This window comes from Capricornis sumatraensis, chromosome 2 (genome assembly GCF_032405125.1).
Source record: "Capricornis sumatraensis isolate serow.1 chromosome 2, serow.2, whole genome shotgun sequence".
NCBI lineage: Eukaryota > Metazoa > Chordata > Mammalia > Artiodactyla > Bovidae > Capricornis > Capricornis sumatraensis.
This window is the reverse complement of record NC_091070.1, coordinates 44,702,855-44,725,347: the sequence shown is the minus strand read 5'-3', so window position 1 is coordinate 44,725,347 and position 22,493 is coordinate 44,702,855. Positions and strand designations below refer to the sequence as shown.

General features: G+C 45.4%; 1 protein-coding gene across 1 annotated transcript in view; it reads left to right on the top strand.

The window, feature by feature from the left end:
• Positions 1-22,493, top strand: part of MYO5C (myosin VC) — a 108,209-nt gene that overhangs the window by 20,395 nt on the left and 65,321 nt on the right. The window contains exons 10-14 of the mRNA XM_068992431.1: positions 9,744-9,850; positions 13,212-13,477; positions 17,542-17,623; positions 19,806-19,946; positions 21,836-21,961. Of these exons, the coding sequence (XP_068848532.1) occupies positions 9,744-9,850; positions 13,212-13,477; positions 17,542-17,623; positions 19,806-19,946; positions 21,836-21,961 (722 nt within the window). The remainder of the gene's footprint in view (positions 1-9,743; positions 9,851-13,211; positions 13,478-17,541; positions 17,624-19,805; positions 19,947-21,835; positions 21,962-22,493) is intronic.

Sequence of the window (22,493 nt, the reverse complement as noted above, 5' to 3'; positions counted from 1 at the left end):
GAACTTGAGGTTAAATATATCAGAGTAATAGGCAAGATGAGCACAGTTGTGTAATTGAGAATGAACACAAGATGGTTTCCTAAGCACAATTTCCATCCAATTCTGCTCCTTCAAAACTGCTTTAGGATTCCCCTGGCAGTCCAGTGATTAAGACTGCCTGCCAATGCAGAGAATGAGGGTTCAATCCCTGGTTGGGGAGTTAAGATCCCACTTTCCTCACAGCCAAAAAAAAACCAAAATATAAAATGGAAGCAGTATTGCAACAAATTCAATAAAGACTTGGTCCTTACCCTTTGGGTCCTTACCCAAATTCAATAAAATCGTCCACATGAAAAAAAAAATCTTAAAAGTGACCACTTTAAGAAGGGCAGTTTAGATAGTGTCTAATACTGTGATAAGCAGTTTTGGTACTTATGAACATTTTTCTTAAAATAATAATCATGATTTCAATCTCCATGTAACGTGCTCCTTTGAGAGGCAGCACGAGGAGGGGACAGGCAGCCTCGCTCTGGCAGGGCTTCCAGGGGACCTGTCCTTCCTTCCCACCTCTGTAATGCGTCACCTCACAGTGAAATGATGCAGGCAAAAAGAGGATGCTCTGCAATCAAATAAGTAAGAATTCAAAGCCAAGCTGGCAGGAATCTGGAGGGTACCCTCTCCAAGACTCAGTCTCTTGATCTGTAGAACGGCTGTATTCCTTACCCACAGGACACTCACGACAACTGGAAGGGAAATGCACGTGGCACCAGGCTGAGCACACAGCAGATACTTGCTAAATGATCCTGCCTGCTTTCTGTCTCTATGAACTATACCTTGTCGTCCGAGTCCTAACCATCCTTTGAGCAAAACCATCCCCTCCTCCAGGAAACCCTCCCTAATTATTGGAAGTAGCAGCAGCAATTTTTTCCCGGTTTATCACATACATTACATCATTTTACAGATGTCCATGCCAGCAAGGCCAGGACTAACATGGGACAAGAGAGGCAACTGGGGTGCAGAGTTTAAGGAGTGCTTGCTCTCAGGATGGCATAAGTGCAGAGCTGGCCCTGGGCACCTTGCTTGTGTTACCATGGCCCCAGCCCTGCACACCAGGCCAAGATGTTTTAGGCAAAGCCCCCAAATTTTGTGGGGAATAAGAATAGCAGTCCGCTGCCTCCAATGGCTTATAAAGGTGATGGCTGCCCACTGTGCTGTGTGAAGGGGGCTGGGAAGAAAGAGACAGACCTGTCCTGCTTCACTCCATCCCGGGATTTGTCTCAGAGAGTGACTGGGCGTGACAGGGCAACCATAGAATCTGTACCTGCTTTCTTACCACCAAGTCTTATTATTTAAAAACACTAGCCTGGTGACCTCCTCTCCTCTGATGGCCTGCACTTGGCCATTAGACCTCACAGTTTAGCCCTTAATTATCTATTGTCATGAATTTACTCAGGTTTTTTTCCCATGCCTCATAGAATAGGTCTGTGGCCTTGCACGTGTGTGCGTGCTAAGTTGCTTCAGTCATGTCTGACTCTTTGCGACCCTATGGACTGCAGGTAGACCTCCAGACTTTTCTGTCCTTGGGATTCCTCCTCCAAGGTATCTTCCCCACCCAGAGATCGAACCCACATCTCTTGCATACCCTACTTTGGCAGGCAGGTTCTTTACCACTAGCACCACCTGGCACAGGTCAATTATTATCTCTGGGCATCAGTTTCCCCATCTGTACACTGGGGCAGCAATGAAAATACTCAGTCATTTCAGTTATCTATTGCTGTACTCCAAACCTTGGTAGCTTAAAATGACTATTTTTGATAACATATGACATAATTTATCTGTTCCTCTATTACAAACTTTCAGGTTGTTACTGGGTTATTGTCATTAAGATGAAACTTTAATGAACAATTAATTCTATTTAACAAATAACCATTAAAATTGAAAACAATCCAGCACTGTTTTAAATGATCTTAACTACGAGTGCTACTCTTTGAGAAAGTGATTTATGCCAGTGGCCCTCAATAGTGGAATGTCAGGTCACCTGAGACTTTTCTTTTAAACATCTTTAACATCTAGATATCACCCCTCTCCTACTAAATCTGAATGAGAATATCTGCAAATAATGATATATCTGAAAGAGAAAAAATAATCATGCAGAAACTTATTCTAATCTATGAACTGTGTGTAAACTTTGAGATAGACATTTCCAATTAAAAATGTCTAACTCTGGGATCCTTTCCATCAGGAATTTATGAACTAACATCCAATTTCTACCCTAGTCAATGGTTCTAACAAAACTTCTCACTTTAAAAAGATCAGGGACTTCCCTGGCCATCTAGTGGTTAGCACTTCGCCTTCCAATGCAAGGAGTGCAATTTCAATCCCTAGTCAGGCAGCTGATATCCACCTGCCTCATGGCCAGAATAACAAAACACAAAACAGAAGCAGTATTGTAACAAATTCAATAAAGACTTTAAAATGGTCCGCATTTTTAAAAATCTTTTAAAAAAGTACCACTCCTTAAAAAAATCAAATTTTTTTTTGCTATAAAATTTTAGTTTCCAAAGTTCACTTAAACTCAACAAAAGAAAATCGTTATAGAGAAATATACAGTTCTTAATGTTTCTCCACATGCATGCATTGGAGATGGCAATGAGTCCTCTAAGAATAAGACCTTTATCAATAAGCCAGATACAAAATGATGAATATTGTGTGATTCCTCTTATATGAGGTACCAATAATAGGCAAATTCATAGAGACAGAAAATAGAAGTGAGGTTACCAAGAGCTAAGGAGAGGGAGGAATAGGGAGTCATTCAATAATGACTACAGAATTTCTGTTTGGAATGATTTTCTTTAAAAGTCATGGAAATGGATAGTTGCACAATATTGTGAATGCAGTTTAACTGCATTGAATTAGACACATCTGTATGCAGGTCAGGAAGCAAAAGTTAGAACTGGACATGGAACAACAAACCGGTTCCAAATAGGAAAAGGAGTACGTCAAGGCTGTATATTGTCACCCTGCTTATTTAACTTCTATGCAGAGTACATCATGAGAAACGCTGGACTGGAGGAACACAAGCTGGAATCAAGATTGCTGGGAGAAATATCAATAACCTCAGATATGCAGATGACACTACCCTTAAGGCAGAAAGTGAAGAAGAACTAAAAAGCCTCTTGATGAAAGGGAAAGAGGAGAGTGAAAAAGTTGGCTTAAAGCTCAACATTCAGAAAACAAAGATCATGGCATCTGGTCCCATCGCTTCATGGGAAATAGATGGGGAAACAGTGGAAACAGTGTCAGACTTTATTTTTTGGGGGTTCCAAAATCACTGCAGATGGTGACTGCAGCCATAAAATTAAAAGACACTTACTCCTTGGAAGAAAAGTTATGACCAACCTAGATAGCATATTCAAAAGCAGAGACATTACTTTGCTAACTAAGGTCTGTCTAGTCAAGGCTATGGTTTTTCCTGTGGTCATGTATGGATGTGAGAGTTGGACTGTGAAGAAGGCTGAGTGCCGAAGAATTGATGCTTTTGAACTGTGGTGTTGGAGAAGACTCTTGAGAGTCCCTTGGACTGCAAGGAGATCCAACCAGTCCATTCTAAAGGAGATTTGCCCTGGGGTTTCTTTGGAAGGAATGATGCTAAAGCTGAAGCTCCAGTACTTTGGCCACCTCATGCAAAGAGTTGACTCATTGGAAAAGACTCTGATGCTGGGAGGGATTGGAGGCAGGAGGAGAAGGGGATGACCGAGGTTGAGATGGCTGGATGGCATCACTGACTCGATGGACGTGAGTCTGAGTGAACTCTGGGAGATGGTGATGGACAGGGAGGCCTGGTGTGCTGCGATTCATGGGGTTGCAAAGAGTCGGACACGACTGAGCGACTGAACTGAACTGAACTGAATTGGTAAAAAATATAAATAAGTAATATGACAATTTATCACTGGCTTTTGTGACTCTGAGCTGACTGGGCTCAGCTGGGCACTTCTCACGTGGGGACTCTTGTCTTGTGGTGGCAGGGGCTCGATCAGCTGAAGACTTCTGTTACCTGGGCTGGGGTGCCTGGAACTGCTGGGGGCAGGGCAGGCATTTCTCTCTCTCCATGTGGCCTTCCTCACACATGCTGGTCTCAGGGTAGATGGACTGCACATGAGGCTAGCTTCTCCCAGAGCCAATTCCAATAGGCTCAGGTAGACTCTGTGAGTCTTTTTATGAACCAGCTTCAGAAGCAGTGCAGCATCACTACTGCTTATGTGCTTATAATCAAAAGCAAGGCATAGGATCAGCTCAGAGTCATGACCCTCAGGGAGGGAACCACAGAGGGTATGAACAATTGGAGGGTGATGCATTGTGGGGGGGTCATCTTTGGTAGCCACCATAGTAACTGTTAGGGATATTGTGGGAATTAAGAGAGAGTCTCTTAAATGGTTTGTGAACTGTGATATGCTCTGTCTGTGAGAGATCAGTATACATTTAATGAAAGCGTGACCTCAACGCATGAATCACTAAAAAAATATCTTTGGCCAGAGATTGGCAGATTGCAGCCTTTTTTTATAAATAAAGTTTTATTGGAACACAGAGACACTCTTTTAACTATGATCTATGGCTGTTTTCATGCTGTGATGCTAGAACTGAGTTCTTGTGATAACCTCTACAGCCTGCAAAGCCTAGTAAGAAAACATTTGTTGAACCTTGTCCCAGGTGATAGAGTGAGCATAGTTGATGGGTTCCTTTGACTTTTATTGAAATCTGTGAAAGGACTTGTGGGTGGAATCATGAGCCTAGCTTCAACCCCAGTGTATCTAAAACATGGACATCTCCTGAGGGCCCCTGACCAGGCAAAGAAGTTTCAGCAGTCTTTGGAGACCTGTTTCCTGCTGTAGAGTGGATTCACATATGGAACTTACTGTAACTTGGAGATTGCCATCATCCTGTGACCCCCACAGCCAATAATCTCATGCTATGTGTCAATTTCATGGTCTGTGAACCTTCCTTGTCCAATACAGTAACCACTAGCCACAGATGATTGTCTGTGTTAGTTAAAATGAGATAGATTTCAAAATTCAGTTCCTCAGTTGCACTAGGCGTGTTTCAAGTGCTCATAACCATATGTAGCTAATAGCTGCCATGTAGTTCAGCACAGATAAAGAACATTTCATCCCCAAGGAAAGTTCTGTCCAACAGCACATCTCCAACAATGTGAATACCTCGTGTACACCGCTTAGCCCATGGGTCGTGTCCTCTTGTTTGTGTCTCAGTGTTTTCTGTCTTAGATGTTGATTCCCTCATGAACAGACTACCCAATGTGAATCATACATAGGCTTATAACACAGTTGGGCAGATACCTTTCTTAAAATGTCATTGCTAAATAGGTACTTGCTGGTTGATTTGTCCATTGCTGTGATTTGCTATGGAGACGGTTTGGAGAGACAGGCAAGGTTAACAGTGAGGTCATCCAGCTCGGTACCCAGATCCACTTCACAGCACACCCGGTAAACAGACCTCTGGAGTCTGCTCACACTTCTTTGCCTGTTGTGGGGTTGTCAGGAGAACATCACGTTTAGATACCCTGGGGTGACCTAGGGTAGATCCCCTGGGGTGACCTGGGGCAGCCTTGTGATTCCATGGGTCTTTTCATACACTGCAGCGGTCACTGGCACTAAATTGCTTAGCCATGGCACATGCAGTGTGACTGTGACCTTGGCAAGCTCGCTAGACTTTCTGTGCTTTAGTTTCCTTCTCTGTAAAATGGGAATAGTTCAGTTGCTCACTTGTGTCAGACTCTTTGTGACCCCATGAACTGCAGCAGGCCGGGGTTCCCTGTCCATCACCAACTCCTGGAGCCTACTCAAACTCATGTCCATCATGTCAGTGATGCCATCTAACCATCTCATCCTCTGTCGTCCCCTTTTCCTCCCACCTTCAATATTTTCCAGCATCAGGGTCTTTTCCAATGAGTTGGTTTTTCAATACAGGTGGCCAAAATATTGGAGTTTCAGCTTCAACATCAGTCCACCAGTGAATATTCAAGACTGATTTCCTTTAGGATGGACTGGTTGGATCTCCTTGCCATCCAGGGGACTCCCAAGAGTCTTCTCCAACACCACAGTTCAAAAGCATCAATTCTTTGGCGCTCAGCTTTCTTCACAGTCCAACTCTCACATCCATACATGACTACTGGAAAAACTATAGCTTTGACCAGACCTTTGTTGGTAAAGTAATATCTCTGCTTTTTAATATGCTGTCTAGGTTGGTCATAACTTTGCTTCCAAGGAGCAAGCGTGTTTTAATTTCATGGCTACAGTCACCATTTACAGTGATTTTGGAGCCTAAAAAAATACTAGTACTTTATATAGCTGTAAGGATTAGATGAGGTGAGGTGTGGAAAGTATTCAGGATAGTGCCTGATGCAGTTTCACGCTCTTTCTCTTCTGGCTCTGCTTCTGAGGTACTAAAATGGTTCTGGTACCCAATTCCAGTGTGTTGCTGGGACACACCGCACTATTCCCTGGGCACCAGCTGGGTTCCTATAGTCCAGCTCAGTGCTGACATTGTCTCCCTGGAGAAAGCATCCGATCTCACAGGTTGAGGGCTCAGTCTCACATGGCTGGACCTCCGGCCCTGTCAGGTGACAGCCTCCAGTCCAGGTTGTTACTGGTGCTCCTGACTGAAGGGCTGTAAATCAGAGGTTCCCTTAGCCACCTCCTTGAATTCAACCAATTTGCTAAAGCAGCTCACAGAACTCAGGGAAACATTTTACTTAGTAGATCACCAGTTTATTATGAAAGAATATAAAGCTCAAGAAAAGCCCATTGGAACCGATACATAGGAGCAAGTATGTGGGAAGGAGCAAAACCTTCTGTGCTGAGTGTGTCACTCTCCTCAGTCCCATGGGTCCACTCCAGGGCTCTCCAAACCTTGTCCTTTTGGGGTTTAAGGAGACTTCACTACATGTACACCGATTAAATCATTGGCCATTGGCAGTCAGTCCAACTTGCAGTGCCTCTCTGCTCCCCGAAGGTTGAGGGGTGAGACTGAAAGTTCCCACTCTCCATTGCAGGGTTGCTTCCCCTGGCAACCAGCCCCCATCCACACATGACCCAGGGGGCATTCCAAAATTGCCTCATTACCAAAAGACAAAAGTCTCTCTCACCACTCAGGAAGTTCCCAGGCTTTTTGAAGTTCTGTGCCAGAAACTAGATATTTATATATTTCTTAATACAAAGCACAATATCACAGGGACCTTAGCAGATCACAAGTTACCCCCTGAAGAAGCAGAATGGGGTGCATTTTGATCAAGAGCTTACTTCCTTTGTTCTTCTGCTGACTCTCATTTAATTCATCCTTTGATCTCTGCCTGACCATTAAGATCTCTGTCAGAAAGAAAACTCTGGAAACAGATCTTTCCTGGACCTCAGGTTCAAGGAACTTGACCACTGTGTTTCTTGTTGAAACCCACTTCAAGCCATCAGTGCTTTTGCAAGGATTTTGTCTCACTGAAGAGAATTACTTAACTGAGGTCTTAAGTTCTTTCTTTGAGTCATTGCTTTGGAGTTATTTCAGTTTTGTCAGTTCTGGAAGGCATGGGCTTAGTCATGGATTATGCAGAGAGTGGGCGTGCCAGAGCAGATTCTCAAAGTTTGCATTTTTAGTTGCTTTTCCTTGTCACTTACCTGTCATTTATCGTGGTGATGCCCTGGAGGTTATTTCTTTTAGAATCTGCTATCCTTCAAATGGAAATGTTAGCTTGAAATGGAGTGACTGCAGATGTCTGGACTCTGGTTGAACTGGAGGCATCTATATAATTTTGGTTTGAAATCATATCTGACTTTTAACAAAAATTTATTTATTTTTAATTGAAGGATAATGGCTTTAGAATATTGATTTGGTTTCTGCCATACATCATCAACATGGATCACCCATAGGTGTACATATGTCCCCTCTCTCCCACCTCCCACCCTTTCCCATACCTCTAGGTTGTTACAGAGCCCCAGTTTGAGTTCCTTGAGTCATATAGCAAATGAAATCATATGTAACTTTGATTTTGTGTGATCTTTGAAGGAGAGAAGACTCCAGGTTTTGAAATTCTTTTGGAACATGACCTAGCTGCTATTGAGATATTCCAGGCATCTTCAAGTCAGGAGCAGCAGTGACCACAAGGGCTCTTTCTGGGCATTTAGGGCCTGCTGCTTTTTTGCTGGAGGAAGTGAGGGTCTCCTGTTGGCTGAAAAAAAAAAAAAAAAATGCACAACCTGAAAACTGAAAATTATGTTTTACTCAGTAGACAAAACAGGGCTTGAGCCCGGGATGCAGCCTCTCAGACAGCTCTGAGGGACCGCTCTGAAGAGGTAAGGGAGGAGCCAGGATATATAGGAGTCTTGCAGCAAAGACCAGGTAGTCAGAACATCAAAATATTACTGTTAGTTAAAGAAAACCAGGTATCTCAAATTAAGGAATTGAGCACTTTTCTGTCGTATATATGGGAAGATGCAAAAGTCTGGGCTCAGTGATTCCTTTGATAGGCACCTTAGCTACCTAGGACCAGTATTCTGCTTTTCTCCATCCTGAGTCCCCTCAGGGTGCACCCCTGGGGGCAGTGATAGTGGCTGAGAGCTTGATGGCCACAGCATCCATTGTTTGCTGATGTGGCAGGCAACTCTTTTCATTCACAAGTGATATTCCACCTATATTGGTCAGGGTCCCATGCAAGGAACATGGGGCATATTCAAATAAGATAAAAGGAGGAGAGTTTATTTACCAAGGGAGCAACTACAAATTGCAAATTGTGTGGGGCTGAGAGGGCTGCAAGGAGCAGTAGGGGCCTGGAAATAGCAACTCTTTCTGTTTGGGCACAGGAGTGTTACTTGAGCCTGAAAGGAGGGTCGGGAAAAGTCAGCACCAGACCTGGAATAGATACCTCCTGCACAGCCAGCCTGAGGCAACTTCGAGGAAAGAGATGGGGAGATGTACCCAATACCTTCTCCTCCTGTTCTCTGATCTCCTGACAGGGTACCCATTGGCCAGACCCAATCAGAGGGCATGAAAACCCATCACCTTGGTCCAAACAGGCCAGCCCTCTGGGTCAGAGAGCAGGGTACAGAACTGGAGGGGCAAATGGAGTCCTTCCAGCACCACCATAAAAAGCATTTGGGGAGCTTGTGAACAAAAAAGAAAAAAAAAAAACAATAAAAAAACCACAGCAGGGACTTCCTTGGCAATTCAGTGGTTAAGAGTTTGCCTTCCAAAACAGAAGGTGCAAGTTTGGTTGGGTAGCTAAGATCCCACATATCTTGCAGCCAAAAAAAAAAAAACAAAAACATAAAATAGAAGAAATATTGTAATAAAGTCAATAAAGACTTCTTAAAAAATGGTCCACATTAAAAAAAAAACTTTAAAATTTTATTTATTTATTTAAAAAAGGAAGCACAACATACAGAATGAATGAGAGCCAATTCTCCCAGGAACGTGACATGAAATGGCTACTCAGATATTAATTTCTGAGTTGAACTTCCCAGCAGCCACCGCAGAGGGGAAGCCTGGTGGGCTGAACAGTTAACATTGTGCGTCTGCACACGTCAAACTAGAGAGACAGACTAGTGAGCCAGATTCTCCCTGGGGTCCACTCCCTTGTACCCTGTCCCATCGCTTGGCACTGATGGCATTAGGGGGTCCTGAAAGAATTCACGTGCTTATCTTACTAGTGATTATGCAAGAGAAGAAATGGAGTATTCCTAATTTGGGAAAAATTTTGTTTTCAGGTTTCAAGGAAGATTTTCAGATGGACGTTTTTAAGGTCCTGGCGGCCATCCTACATCTGGGCAATGTACAGATTGCAGCAGTGGGCAACGAGAGATCAGTGATCAGCGTAAGATACGTGTTTGCTTCCCCCGTCCTGTGCTGGGAGGATCATCAACAGAAGTTCTCAGGGTTACCCTGCTTTTGCATTTTAGCACCAGGCACACTGGACCTACTAGGGAGACTAGTTTAACAGGAACAAGGAAGATCGGGGTTTCCATGGGTTACCTTCAAAGAGTAAAGCTTCTTCCCCTTGCAACAGCAGAGAAGGGGGAAACACAGCCTCTGTGTGGTTTCCTTTTATTCAACAGATTTTACTGAAAGCCTGCTCTCTGCCAGACACTGTTGTAGGCTCTGGAAAAACATCAGTAAACAAAACAAAATCAGGCCTTCATGAAGCTTTTGATCAGGGGGACAAAATGGAGGGGAGGAGACACAGTAAAAGTTATAGGCTCTGGCAGCTGGCAATAACCATTAAAAATGAAAATAGGGGGCTTCCCTGGTGGCTCAGTGGAAAAGAATCCGCTTGCCAGTGCAAGAGATGCAGGTTCGATCCCTGGTCAGGGAGGATCCCACATGCTGCAGAACCACTGAGCCCATGGACCACAACTATTGAGTCTGCTCTAGAGTCCAGGAAGCACAACTACTGAGCCCAAGTACCACAGCTACTGAAGCCCACACTCCCTAGAGCCTGTGTTCCTCACCAAGAGAAGCCACCTCATTGAGAAGCCTGCACACCGCAACTAGAGAGCAGCCCCTACTCACCACAGCTAGAGAAAGGCCTGCACAGCAACAGAGACTGAGCACAGCTCAAAATAAAACTAAATAAAAATTATTTTTTGCAAAGAAGGAAGATAGGGACTTCTCTGGTAGTCCAGTGGTTAAGACTCCACACTTCCAGTGCAGGAAGCTAAGATCCCACACGCCATAGGACATGGCTGAAAATTTTAAAAAGGAAAATATAGCAGAATAGGTGGGGACAGGCTGTGCCTTTTGTATCGGGCATTCAGAGAAAGCCTTTCTAATTCAATAAGGAAGTGAAATTGTGTCTATATCTGGGGTTGGAATATTCCAAGTAGAGGGAACAGCAGGTACAAAGGCCCTTGGGCAGGAAGTGTTATTGGAAAAATAGCCAAAAGGTTGGTAAATGCAAAGACGAGTGAGCAAACGGAGAAGTGGGTGAGGTCAGAAAATATGTGTGTGGGGGGGGGCACAGATCATGAAGAAGCTTAAGGGCTCTAGACGTGTCTTACCTCCTGACACGTGCCTGAATGAAACACCAGTGGTGCTGGCTTCCTCTCTGGAAATAGGCTTCCATGTAAGTTTTGTGACCAATTTCGTCATTTCATGGACACAAGATAAGTTTCTGTATATGTGTGTTAGGCAACAAATGCTATGTTTTGGTGTGAGGTATGTGGTTATCCTCAGCAATAGCCATGTAATGAGGACAGTCACGTGTTAACAATGTTTCTGTGAAATGCAAAATCTCCTTGCTGTTAAAGCTTTGAACTAACAATGTGTTTTAGTCAATTCCAGTTGTCATAACAAAATGCCACAGGCCGGGTGGCTTAACAACAGAAGACTATTTTCTCACAGTCCTAGAGTCTGGAAGTTCACGATCAAGGTGCCAGCACAGTTGAGTTCTCAAGATGGTGGCTTGCAGACAGCTGCCCTCTTGCTGTGTCCTCACAGGGTAGAGAAAAGCCAAGCTCTATTCTCTTTCCTCCTCTTATAAGGATGCTAATCTCACCAAGGGACCCCATCCGCATCTAAACCTCTTTAGCTTCCTAAGGCCCCACTTCCAGGTTAAGACTTTAACACGTGAATTTTTCATGTGACTGAGACATTCAGTCTTATAACAATGCCCCTAGAACAACCGATGGGAACAATTGTTAATTTTGTACACCTGTTCATTTCTCAGCTCTGGTACCTACGGTTTAGGGGAGAGAGTGCTGAGCAGATGTGGAGGATGTGTTTTTTGGCTCAGTGCATCAGTCCTGTTGCCCTGTGACCAGGAAGCAGTTCTTCAGATTATCACACTAAGTGCCGTGCCCCATCTGCACCAGTTCCCAGTCCTTGCAGAGTCAGTTCACAAAGGACTGGGAAGTTTGGGAGAGGTGATGGCAGGCCTGGGAGGTGTGCGGTGTAGTTCTCCCACTGGGTCCTGGCTCATTTACCTCGGAAATGGGCTTCTGCACTTTTTCTTCTGAAACTCACATAGACTGAAGATATGACTTCCAAATGCCCTGGCTTTGAACTCTGTTCTGTGAAGTTTGTTGTGAAGGTAGCATTTTGGAGAAGGAATTAAAATTGCTATACTAAAAATCCTTTGTCTATTGACCTTAGGAGACAAATCCCACACACAAAAAATGTCAGATCTTTGTAGAAAATTATTTCCATTCATTTGCATCAAGAACGTGAAATATTGGGCAAATTTGATCTGAATGAAGCCATCTTACATTTTAAAATTTGCTGCCCCTTTGCATTTCCCCCTATGGCTGGGTGTTTCTGTCTCAGAAGGTTTGGTTCCTGCTTAGAAGGAAGGAAACCAATGGCTCAACCAAACCTCACAGTACTGACATGCTTTATATTATTGTGATATTGGTCAGAAGGGACGTGGGCGGGCAGCAAGGAGGCGGCAGGACTTTTTAGGTTGTTAGAGCCACCATAACCTGATGCTTTTAAATGGAATCATTGATTTTCCCAATTGACTGAGATGCTATCTACAGATTAGCCCATCTGGGAAGTTTTCCCTGCCCAAGAGGAATAGTGGTATGCAGTCACATGGGATTGCATCTCCTTGCCTAGTGACAGGGACCCCTAGTTCCTGCTGCCTAAAGCAGGAGCAGACCTTTCCTCATCTGCTGGCCAGTGGGGCAGCTCTCATGCCCAGGCTTTGGAGAGAAACAAGATTCACTTTGTACATCCAGAAGTTCCCCACCACAGCCCTCACATTGGCTGGTAAACACTTCAGTTCAGGGAGCCCACCACGTTCTCCCTGACAACACCGCTGAGGTCCCTCCTGGGCCAGAGCCCACCTTGGGCAGACCCCAGCTACACAGCTACAGGGCAAGTGTAGGCTCTGACAGGTGGCCTGGGTGTGATACAAAAGGGCAGAGAGAGGCCTCAAGGCTGTGCCACAAGCACAGGTGTGGGGGGAGGATTTCTTCTGTGGCCTAAACATCACTACTGACATTCTTTGGCCAGAAGGAAAATCTGGGTAGGACACAGCCTAGGATCTCCTGGCATCACCACAGCGGTGCCCAGCCTAGGACCAGGTGCAGCCTCCATGCCCCCACAGGCCCTCCTGCTTCGCTCCCAGCTCTGGCTCTGTGTTGTGAGGCCTAATCGTGCGTAGGTCGAGGGGCACAGCTGGGTGGGCCAGTGCCTGTTTAGATGGCCTGACGGGGCTGTGTCTTTTGTTTCTGAAGGAAGATGATGGTCACCTGGAGGTGTTCTGTGAGCTCCTGGGCCTGGAGAGTGGCAGAGTCGCTCAGTGGCTGTGTAATCGCAAGATCGTCACAACCTCTGAGACAGTGGTGAAGCCCATGACCAGGCCCCAGGCTGTCAATGCCAGGGATGCCCTGGCCAAAAAGATCTACGCTCACCTGTTTGACTTCATTGTGGAGAGAATTAACCAAGCCTTGCAGTTTTCAGGCAAGCAGCACACTTTTATTGGTGTTTTGGACATTTATGGGTAAGATTCTCTTCGTGAGCTTGTCTTTCCTCATTTAAATGTCAAATGCCTGTTACGTTTAGGTTGTTTTTAGTCTGGTTGTTCTTTTGTGTTTCACATTCAGGAAGATGGTGTTGTCTGATTTTGCATCTGTGGATGTTAAGTACTGTCTCCTGGGCTACAGTGTCTTTTATGTAGGGTGCGTTAAAAAATTTCTAAATCAGTAATGGCCAACATGAAGAGTGCATGCCAACTACCATGCTGAGTGGTTTCCATGCACTTATTTTATTCCTTAAACAACCTTATAATTTTTGCCATTTTACAGATAAAACAACCAAGGCTTAGGAAGACTCATTCATGGTTGCTTTGCTGGTGGGAGAACCCAGTACCATATGAGGATTGCACCCACCTCTGTCTTCCTGCAGAGGCCCCATGAGCTGTGGAACCATGACATGCCTCTCCCACTTCACAGGGTGATAATGACAGCCCCAGAGGCCCTGCACCTCGCCCACGAGCACAGCACCAGAGGCAGGCTCAGACCCGAGGCTTTTACCAGTCAGGCCCCTCATGCCTACATCCTCTTCCATTCTTGGATCATAGGGGTCATGTGTTTGCCCCATTCTCCATGAATTCTGATACATTTGGTGGATCAAGTTACCACACTGGAGGGTTTTCTCTAGCTTCTTTTCTTAGCCCAGTCCTGCTTTTCTGGGTCAGACTCATCCTAAAGACACTTAAAGAATAGAGTAGCCAGAGAGAGTGAGGGAGGGAAGCCCGGCCAGCATGGAGGCCAGCTCTGGGGAAAGTTAGCACTTGGGCTTTTGTTTGTTAGAGGCTGGCCTCAAGCGCCTAACCCCTTCCCCTCCCGGGACCAACCCTGGCTTCTCAGAGGGAGAAGGGCAGACTGTCCCAGGGAAGGCATCATGGAGTATTCTACCTGGATTGGGGAGTAGCCCCTCACACCCTGGAGAAAGCAACTCACCCTCCTCCCTTCCCATATGGAGAGGCGAGCTAGCTCTGCCGGCCGGCTGCTACGTGCTGTGGGGTGAGGCAGGCAGAACTCCTACCCAAATTCAGAGAAATCGTTATTTCATACGAGCCTCAGGGGTGTTACCTGTTTAACACGGTGGTAGTTTGGTGGTTTAGTCACTAAGTCGTGTCCGACTCTCACAACCCCATGGACTGTAGCCCGCCAGGCTCCTCTGTCCATGGGATCTTCCAGGCAAGAATACTGGAGTGGGTTGCCATCTGGGTTCTAAGTTAATACATGTGACTCCCAATTAATAGTATCTGTCAACAGTTATAAAACTCTTACATTGCTGGGGTAGTCTAGTAAATTATTTACCTTAAAAATAAGGATTTGAGCAGCCAGTAATCATCTAAGTAGACTTTTAAATGGAAATAGTCCTGCTTAATGACAGTCTCTCTCATTGTGATGGAAATAAGTGATTGTTATATTTTTCTCTGTTCTTTTCTGTGTTTTTTAAAAATAAATAGCACTTTATTTTTAAGAATATATTATCTTATTCAAGAACACATAGTCATGTGCCAGGACCTGTGTCAGGTGTGATGGGTGAACAGAATGGACATCTGGCCCCTGCCCTGTTGGGACTTAAATTTTAGTGGAGGAAGAAGCCATCAGAGATTGGGATGGTTCCTGGGAAAGGAATAAGTGGATGGATGTGCCAGCAGTTAACCAGGCACCAGGAAGAGAGGGGGCAGCTGAGAATAAGGAGCTGAGAATAAGAAGTCAGGAGAATAGCAGGCAGGCATCAGACATCCACAAAGTTGATAGACCACGGTAGTAAGGAATTTAAATTTTTGGCTAAGTGGGCAAACTCAAAACAGGAGGAACTGCAAATTTTTAAGAACTTGTTAGAGTATATTTTAAATTTAAATTTTAAAATTAAACCCCTCTTTAAAAATTTAAACAGTAACATGTTCACTTGTCACCCATGAATTCATTTTACCCCTCCAAAAAGTAAGCTCTCCTCTTTAAATAAAGAGTGTTACTGTCTGGAGTGAATCCTTTCATGCCTTTCTCCAGTATACCCATGGCTGGATTAGCCCTCATCCCGTGGATGGAGGAGACTGGTGGGCTGCAGTCCATGGGGTCACTAAGAGTCGGACACGACTGAGCGACTTCACTCTCACTTCATGCATTGGAGAAGGAAATGGCAATCCAGTGTTCTTGCCTGGAGAATCCCAGGGACGGGGGAGCCTGGTGGGCTGCCGTCTGTGGGGTCACACAGAGTCAGACATGACTGAAGCTACTTAGCAGCAGCTGCTGCGAGAGCTGAGCTCAGGATGAGCTGGGAATAAGGCAGCCTGAAAGGGAAAGTTACCCTGCATGAAGACAATGAAAGCCCAAGCTGTGAGCCTTGAGATTTCAGCTCGGGTCGTCGAGGAGGCTTGTGGTTCCCTAGCCAGCCAGATGTTTATGTTCTCTGGACGCCGAGCTGGAAGAGCTTGGGGCCAGGAGTCGGATCCCAAGGAGTAAGCACTGCACCACATCTGTTGTGTGGCCTGGAGGGCATCACTGAACCTCAGTTTCTGTGTCTGTAAGATGGGGCCTCTCTCACAAGGATTTTACCAAGGTCAAATGGAAGAAATTGTGAATGCATCTTTACAAACCATAAGGATTATTCTGATGTGAATAGGAAAAGGAATGTCATTGATGTTTGACATCCTGCCTCTACCCTAGGAAGTCCTGCCTTTGGCCCCAGCTGTGGGCTGCAGGGCACAGTGAGGCCCTTCTGCCTCCCCTCCAGGCCCAGCTGTGGCCTGTCTGCCGTGCCCAGCCAGCCGAGCCTCTCGATCACCCAGGGCGCTAGTGGAATGGGGCTGTCAGGGCTCTGGGTTCTCCTCTTGCTCCATGAGCAGTCTGGGACCTTAACCTCCTCAGAAATTCTACACTGAGCCAAGTGGGCTCAGACATGTGAGACTCCCAGGGGACCTGTGGTTGGAGCTGGCAGGAAACTCTCAGGATTAGAGCGAGTAAGAACTAAGGCTTTAGAGTCACCACGAGCTGGGGTCAGATTTCGCGTGTCTGGCACCGCTCTGTGATGGTCACCATCTCTTCTGACCGTTGTGTGGAACGGTGGGGTGAGGGCAGCCCTTCACCTAGGGTGGTGTTAGGGTTAAGCATGGTGATGGGCATCAGCACCAACACCTAAACTGCTCGCATTCCTCCTGGCAGGAACACTCCTCTGCCCAGGGGGTGGATCAGGTGCCCCAGTTCTGTTCAGCTTACATCATGTTTTACAGAGGGAGGTAATTCACGTAAAAGTCCAGGTTTCTGGATTCTTTTGAGAGTCAGGTGACCAGACATCCTGACCTGATTAAGCCATGGCCACAGCTGGCTCGAGCTGAGCAGCAGCCATCCTATAGGCCGACCTGGTTATCACAGGTCCCACCCAGTTCCAGCCCCTCTCCATGCTGTCGTCTCCCGGCCTTCTCAGCTCCTGGGTCTGCAACTCCAGAGGCAGCCATTGAAAGTCTGAAGATGGAGGTGGGGCCGTGTCTTCCTTGGGCCTGAAGGGGTCTGCTGGGCTGTGACCTTGCTCTTTTCCTGTGAGGACTATGAAAGCGCCCCTCGGGGAGGCAAAACTGTGCTGCCTCTGCCTTCAGCAACGGGTGGGGGCACAGGAGACAACGTTGCTTTTTTCACTGGCAGCAGAAGTGTTACAGTCAGGTGGACTCATAGCTAACTCTGACACTGACCGTGTGACCCAGACAAATTGTGGAACTTCTCAGTCTTGTTTCCTCATCTATGAACTGAGGATAATGAGGCTGATGTCAGTGTTGTTGTACAGATTGTGTGATATGCCATATTGTGCACACGCCTACTTTAGTGCCTGCCTCAAGTAGGTGTTTTGTACACACCAGATTCCTTCCTGGGGCCGCCTGGAAAAACGTGACTTAGCTGACTGCTAGGATGGTTAAAACAAGAATTGAGGCATGTTTAAAACTCACAGAAAACATAAAAAACTATTAAAGTTGTGAAAGTTGTGAAAAATACTAACCTATAAACAAATGTGTATGTCCTTCAAGTTATGTCTTAACTAGTTTAAACTGTATTTCAGTTTTGAAACCTTTGATGTGAACAGCTTTGAACAGTTTTGCATCAATTATGCTAATGAAAAGCTGCAACAGCAGTTTAACCTGGTAGGTGACTTTTTTGCCTTCTTGAAACTAGCTCTCAGCTGTGTCTGTCTGTCTGAAAAGGAAGAGAGGCTGAGTTTGGCTCTTTGCCTCTTCAAATCTCGCCAGCATTGAGAGTCACATGCTGGCTCACTGCACCATCTTGTGGCTGTTCCTTGAAACTGCACCTTCCCACCCAATTTCATTTTTGCGGAGGCACCTGCCAACATTGTTTCAGTTCATCACCTGCCATTCTTGGATACAGACCCCTTCCAGCCAGACCAAGTCACTTAGTTTCCTGCAGGCTCCAGTCCTTGTGAGCCTCGGTATCTGCACCTACTCTCTGCCACAACCCACCTGCCCCTCTCCTTTCCCATCCCTTCCTCTTCACCTGGAGAGCTCCTGCCTGTCTTTTGAAATTCAGCTTCTCCTACACAACTCATGAGGAAAAGGTAGTGTGACATCATAGACAGCATGAGCTTTTGCTGAAACTGAAGTGGATTTGAGTCTCAGATCTACCACCTCCTTCCCCTGGGGGCTTGGGTTCTCTGAGCCTCAGTTTTCTCATTTTTGAAAATGGGTCAGATGTATTTTCCTAGTATTCTTGTAAGGAGAACACTTAATATTGAATCACATTCAGTAAATGCTTCTTTGCTTTCTTATTCCTTGCTCCAGAGTTAATCCATGTATAAGCATTAAGTTTCACCCCACATTTGTACTCTGTTATCATTCTCATGGATTCCCTGGAAGTTTAGCATTTAAAACTAAAACTAAGATTTATTCCAAGTGGATGTGCAGCATAACTCACCTGAAGTCAAATAGTACATGTGGATCCTGCCCCTCTCCAGACTCCAGGGCCACCTTGCTTCCCAACACACACATTCACCACAACCTTAGAATGATACATGTGTGAGACACTCTGAAAATAGAACATCAGAGGCTGAAATTCCATTCTTTTCTTTTTTTATTCTGCCTTTCCTCCCCTTCCACTAAATCCTCCTTATTTTTCCCCTTTTGATGTTGTTAGAGACATCTATCAATATGCAGATCCTCCTGGGAGGGGTAATGACTTAAAATATAAGTATAAGCCCTAGTGAGTTCTCTCCTGGCTCCTGTCCCATTGATCTGGCCTCTGCTAGACCCCTGCATCTGAGTAGCCTCTGGGAGCTAAGCCATGACAAAATGACCCTGCCACCTTCCTCTCTTGGCCTCCATGCCGTCTGTGCTCCCTTCTGTGGTTAAAGCACCACCCCTGACCCGGTGTCCTGAGCCTTGTGTTCACCCAGCCTCTTTGCTCTTACTCCCCTTCCTTGCATAGCATCCAGCCTCTGCAGAACCCTGGGCTGAGTCCTGTCTGGGCCCTCCCCTCCAGTTTGGTCTCTTCAAAGCCATTCCCACCTCCAAACCAAGTTACCTTTACAGAACCTAAGTCTTGTCATGAACTCCATGGGTCCTCTCTCCCCCAGGAAAAGGCCACAGGACTGAGATTCTCTGGGGGTTCACCACAAATCTGGTCTGGCATGATTTCCCCTCTGCCGTCCTCAGCAGCCCCATCTATCACTCCAGCCATTACCACTGTGCACTCTTTCTCTCTGTCTCTCTCTCTCTGCTTGTGTGGGCACTGTCTGGTTCCCAGCCACCTGTTGGGCTTCCTGCAGTTCCCAGTGGGATTCTCCCATGGGAGCCCTTCTCCTTGCAGCCCCTCCCCCTTCTGCCACCTGCAGCCAGGATGACCCTGAGCCAGCCAGCCCTCTGGAAAGCCTTCCCTGTACCCCTGTTGTTCAAACAAGTAATGCACAAAGCTCTTCAAGTTGTTAGCCTCTCACACTGGCCCCACAGCCAGCCCTCTTGGGTGGGCTTGCTCTTAACCCAGTCAAAGAGACTGGCTCCATGTTGACAGCAGCAGTGGCTGAGCAGGGAGAGGTTCCAGGACCGCCTTGAGTGCCAAGGGTGGCAGGCTGGCCCAGAGTTTACACCCCAGGATGTGGGGACCCACTCAGCCTGGGCAGCAAGATGACAACTAGACCCATGTTAGGACCTCAGCAGCACTGATTGTGGGTAAGGGGAGTGACATGCACCTCGGAGACTTCCATAAACATTACAGATCAAGTCATGTGCCTACATTTTCCAAATGTCTATGTCCTGTTCTTCAGAAGCACACTCTGATACTCTCTCTTACTTTCTATATTAACTTCTGAATTTCCAGCATGTCTTTAAACTTGAACAAGAAGAGTATATGAAGGAAGACATTCCTTGGACTCTGATAGACTTTTATGACAACCAACCAGTCATTGACCTGATTGAAGCAAAAATGGGCATTTTGGAGTTACTGGATGAAGAATGCTTGGTAACTTTTAAAAATAATTTTCTTTAACTTCAGAGCAATAATAGATGAGCCTATTTCCAAATAGAATTTTTTAAAATCTACATGTAAATTCCTGATTGGTCAATTACCAGTTGATTTGCTATTAATTCTGGGACAGCAGTCCATAGCAGGAACCCCAAGAGTCTGAGTAAACCTCCCACCCTCAGCATGTATAGCCCACCCATGGGTAACATGCATGACCTCTTAGGTCATGTCTAGCAGGGAGGAGCCCTTTGAAGCTGACTCTGGGTGTGTATATAGAGTAGACATGGAAACAGCAAGTGACCACACTCCAGTTGTTAATGACTAACAGGAATTGAGTTTTGTCTTACTTCCTGATTCCATGAGTCACCCACTGGGAGGTGCAGCTGAAAAATCAACATCATACAATTGAGAAAAGAGACTCTAGGAATTTTCCTATTGTTATTACTCTCTGGGAGGAACAACTTTATAGTGAGTCAGCCTAGCAGTGGCCTTCATGGGGCCATAGGAAAAAATAATCCCTAGGATAGTATTTGGTCTTTTGGGTTTGAAATTGATATTTTAATGTTTAAACACACACATCTTATTTTTTTTTCCCGAAGATTTATCACCCCCTTCCATGCTCAGATGGTAAAGTGTGTTGCTTACAATGCGGGAGACCTGGGTTCAATCCCTGGATCGGGAAGATCCTCTGGAGAAGGAAATGGCAACCCACTCCAGTACTCTTGCCTGGAAAATCCCATGGATGGAGAAGCGTGGTAGGCTACAGTTCATCGGGTCTCAAAGAGTCGGACACAACTGAGCGACTTCACTTGTCCATGATTATAATGTTGAAGACGTACTGGTATTTTCTCCCTATAATTCTCAGTTCCACGGTTCTTCTCACAAACCACCCTTTCTGATGCCGCCTATGTTTTAGTCCCTGCAGTGATGTAAGATTAAAAGGCAGGCACCAAGGCCAAACATTCTGGAATGATCTACTGGGGGCAGGGTGCAGAGGCCAATGTGGGCTCTAGGAATATTTGTACCAAATCTACAGAGCTCCCCTGGTGACTCATATGATAAAGAATCTGCCTGCAACACAGACCTGTGTTACATCCCTGGGTTGGGAAGATCCCCTGGAGGAGAAAATGGCTGCCCACTCCAATATTCTTGCCTGGAGAATCCCATGGACAGAGGAGCCTGGTGGACGACAGTCCTTAACATCACAGAGTCGGATTCACCTGAATGACTAACACTACAGAGATAGTCCCCAGGTGACCAGTGTCACAAAGAAGTTTGCAGGTGTCATTTGAACACTATGGAGTATTAGATTCACAGAGTTCAGGCTATAGCTTAGAATAGCTTCAAAATCACCAGCAACTAGCTTAGTGTAAATAGTTAAGACCTTAGTTCAAGGAGGGAAGTATTAACTAGGCAGTGAAACAAAAGAAAAACTCTTCCTGAGGCAGGAGATGGGAAGGACTACATTTGGGTGCCAACCTTTCTCCATTCAACCAAGAATAAAAATTGTTTTCACCTAATGGAATTTATGCTACTTTTTCCTGAATCTTTAGACTACTTTGGGAAAAAATATTAAAATACTGCCAGTTTTGCAGAAATAAAATCCTTCATCCTTATATCATTATATCATTGTTTCCTTTTCACTGATAACGTCTTGTTCTTCTAAAAGAGCATTGATAAAATGTCTATTGAAATATCACTCTAAAGAATAAGATCAAAGATAGACTCATGCCTCTATTGCTGTTGAAAAAGGAGCCTCCCACGTCGAGCAGTCCACTTGGAAGTGCAGCTCATCTTTGTTTCTTAGAATCAGCGCTTTTCCTCCCCTTGGTTAATCTTTTGTCTCTAGTTGTCTTACTTGCTGTTTGGTTTGCTTTCTCTTCCAGTTACCTCATGGGACTGATGAAAACTGGCTTCAAAAGCTGTATAATAATTTTGTCAACAAAAACTCTTTGTTTGAAAAACCCAGAATGTCAAACACCTCCTTTATCATCCAGCACTTTGCAGATAAGGTACAGTGAGAGTCTGGAGCAGAGCTGTCTGCCCGCGGCTGTCTAGCTGTCCCCTGGGATGAGCAGGCAAGCCAGGGGCTTTTCCGGTCAGAATTGTCACAGTTAGCGTGTAGCTGTGATGAGGAATACTTGTGTGTATGCAAGCGTGTGTGTGTGTGTGTGAGTGTGTGTGTGAGTGACGGTTCTCAATTTGGCTTTATCACATAATACATGAGTTTCGATTATATTTTTTAAAGATAAACGTATTGCCAGTGGACCTCATTTCTGTTTTGGGGCTTATTGTAAGTTCATTAACCGTTTATGAGTTTATTTTTTCTATGAAGTTGTTATAATCAAGACTGGATAGGAACCTCCCAGGTGGTCCAGTGGCTAAAACTCCATGCTCCCAATGCAGGGGCCTGGGTTCAGTCCCTGGTCAGGGAACTAGCTCTCACATGCCACAAATAAGAGTTTGTGTGCCACACCTAAGACTCAGCACAGCCAAAATAAATTAAATTTTTAAAAAAGACAGAGTAGTTGTTTCCTACACTGA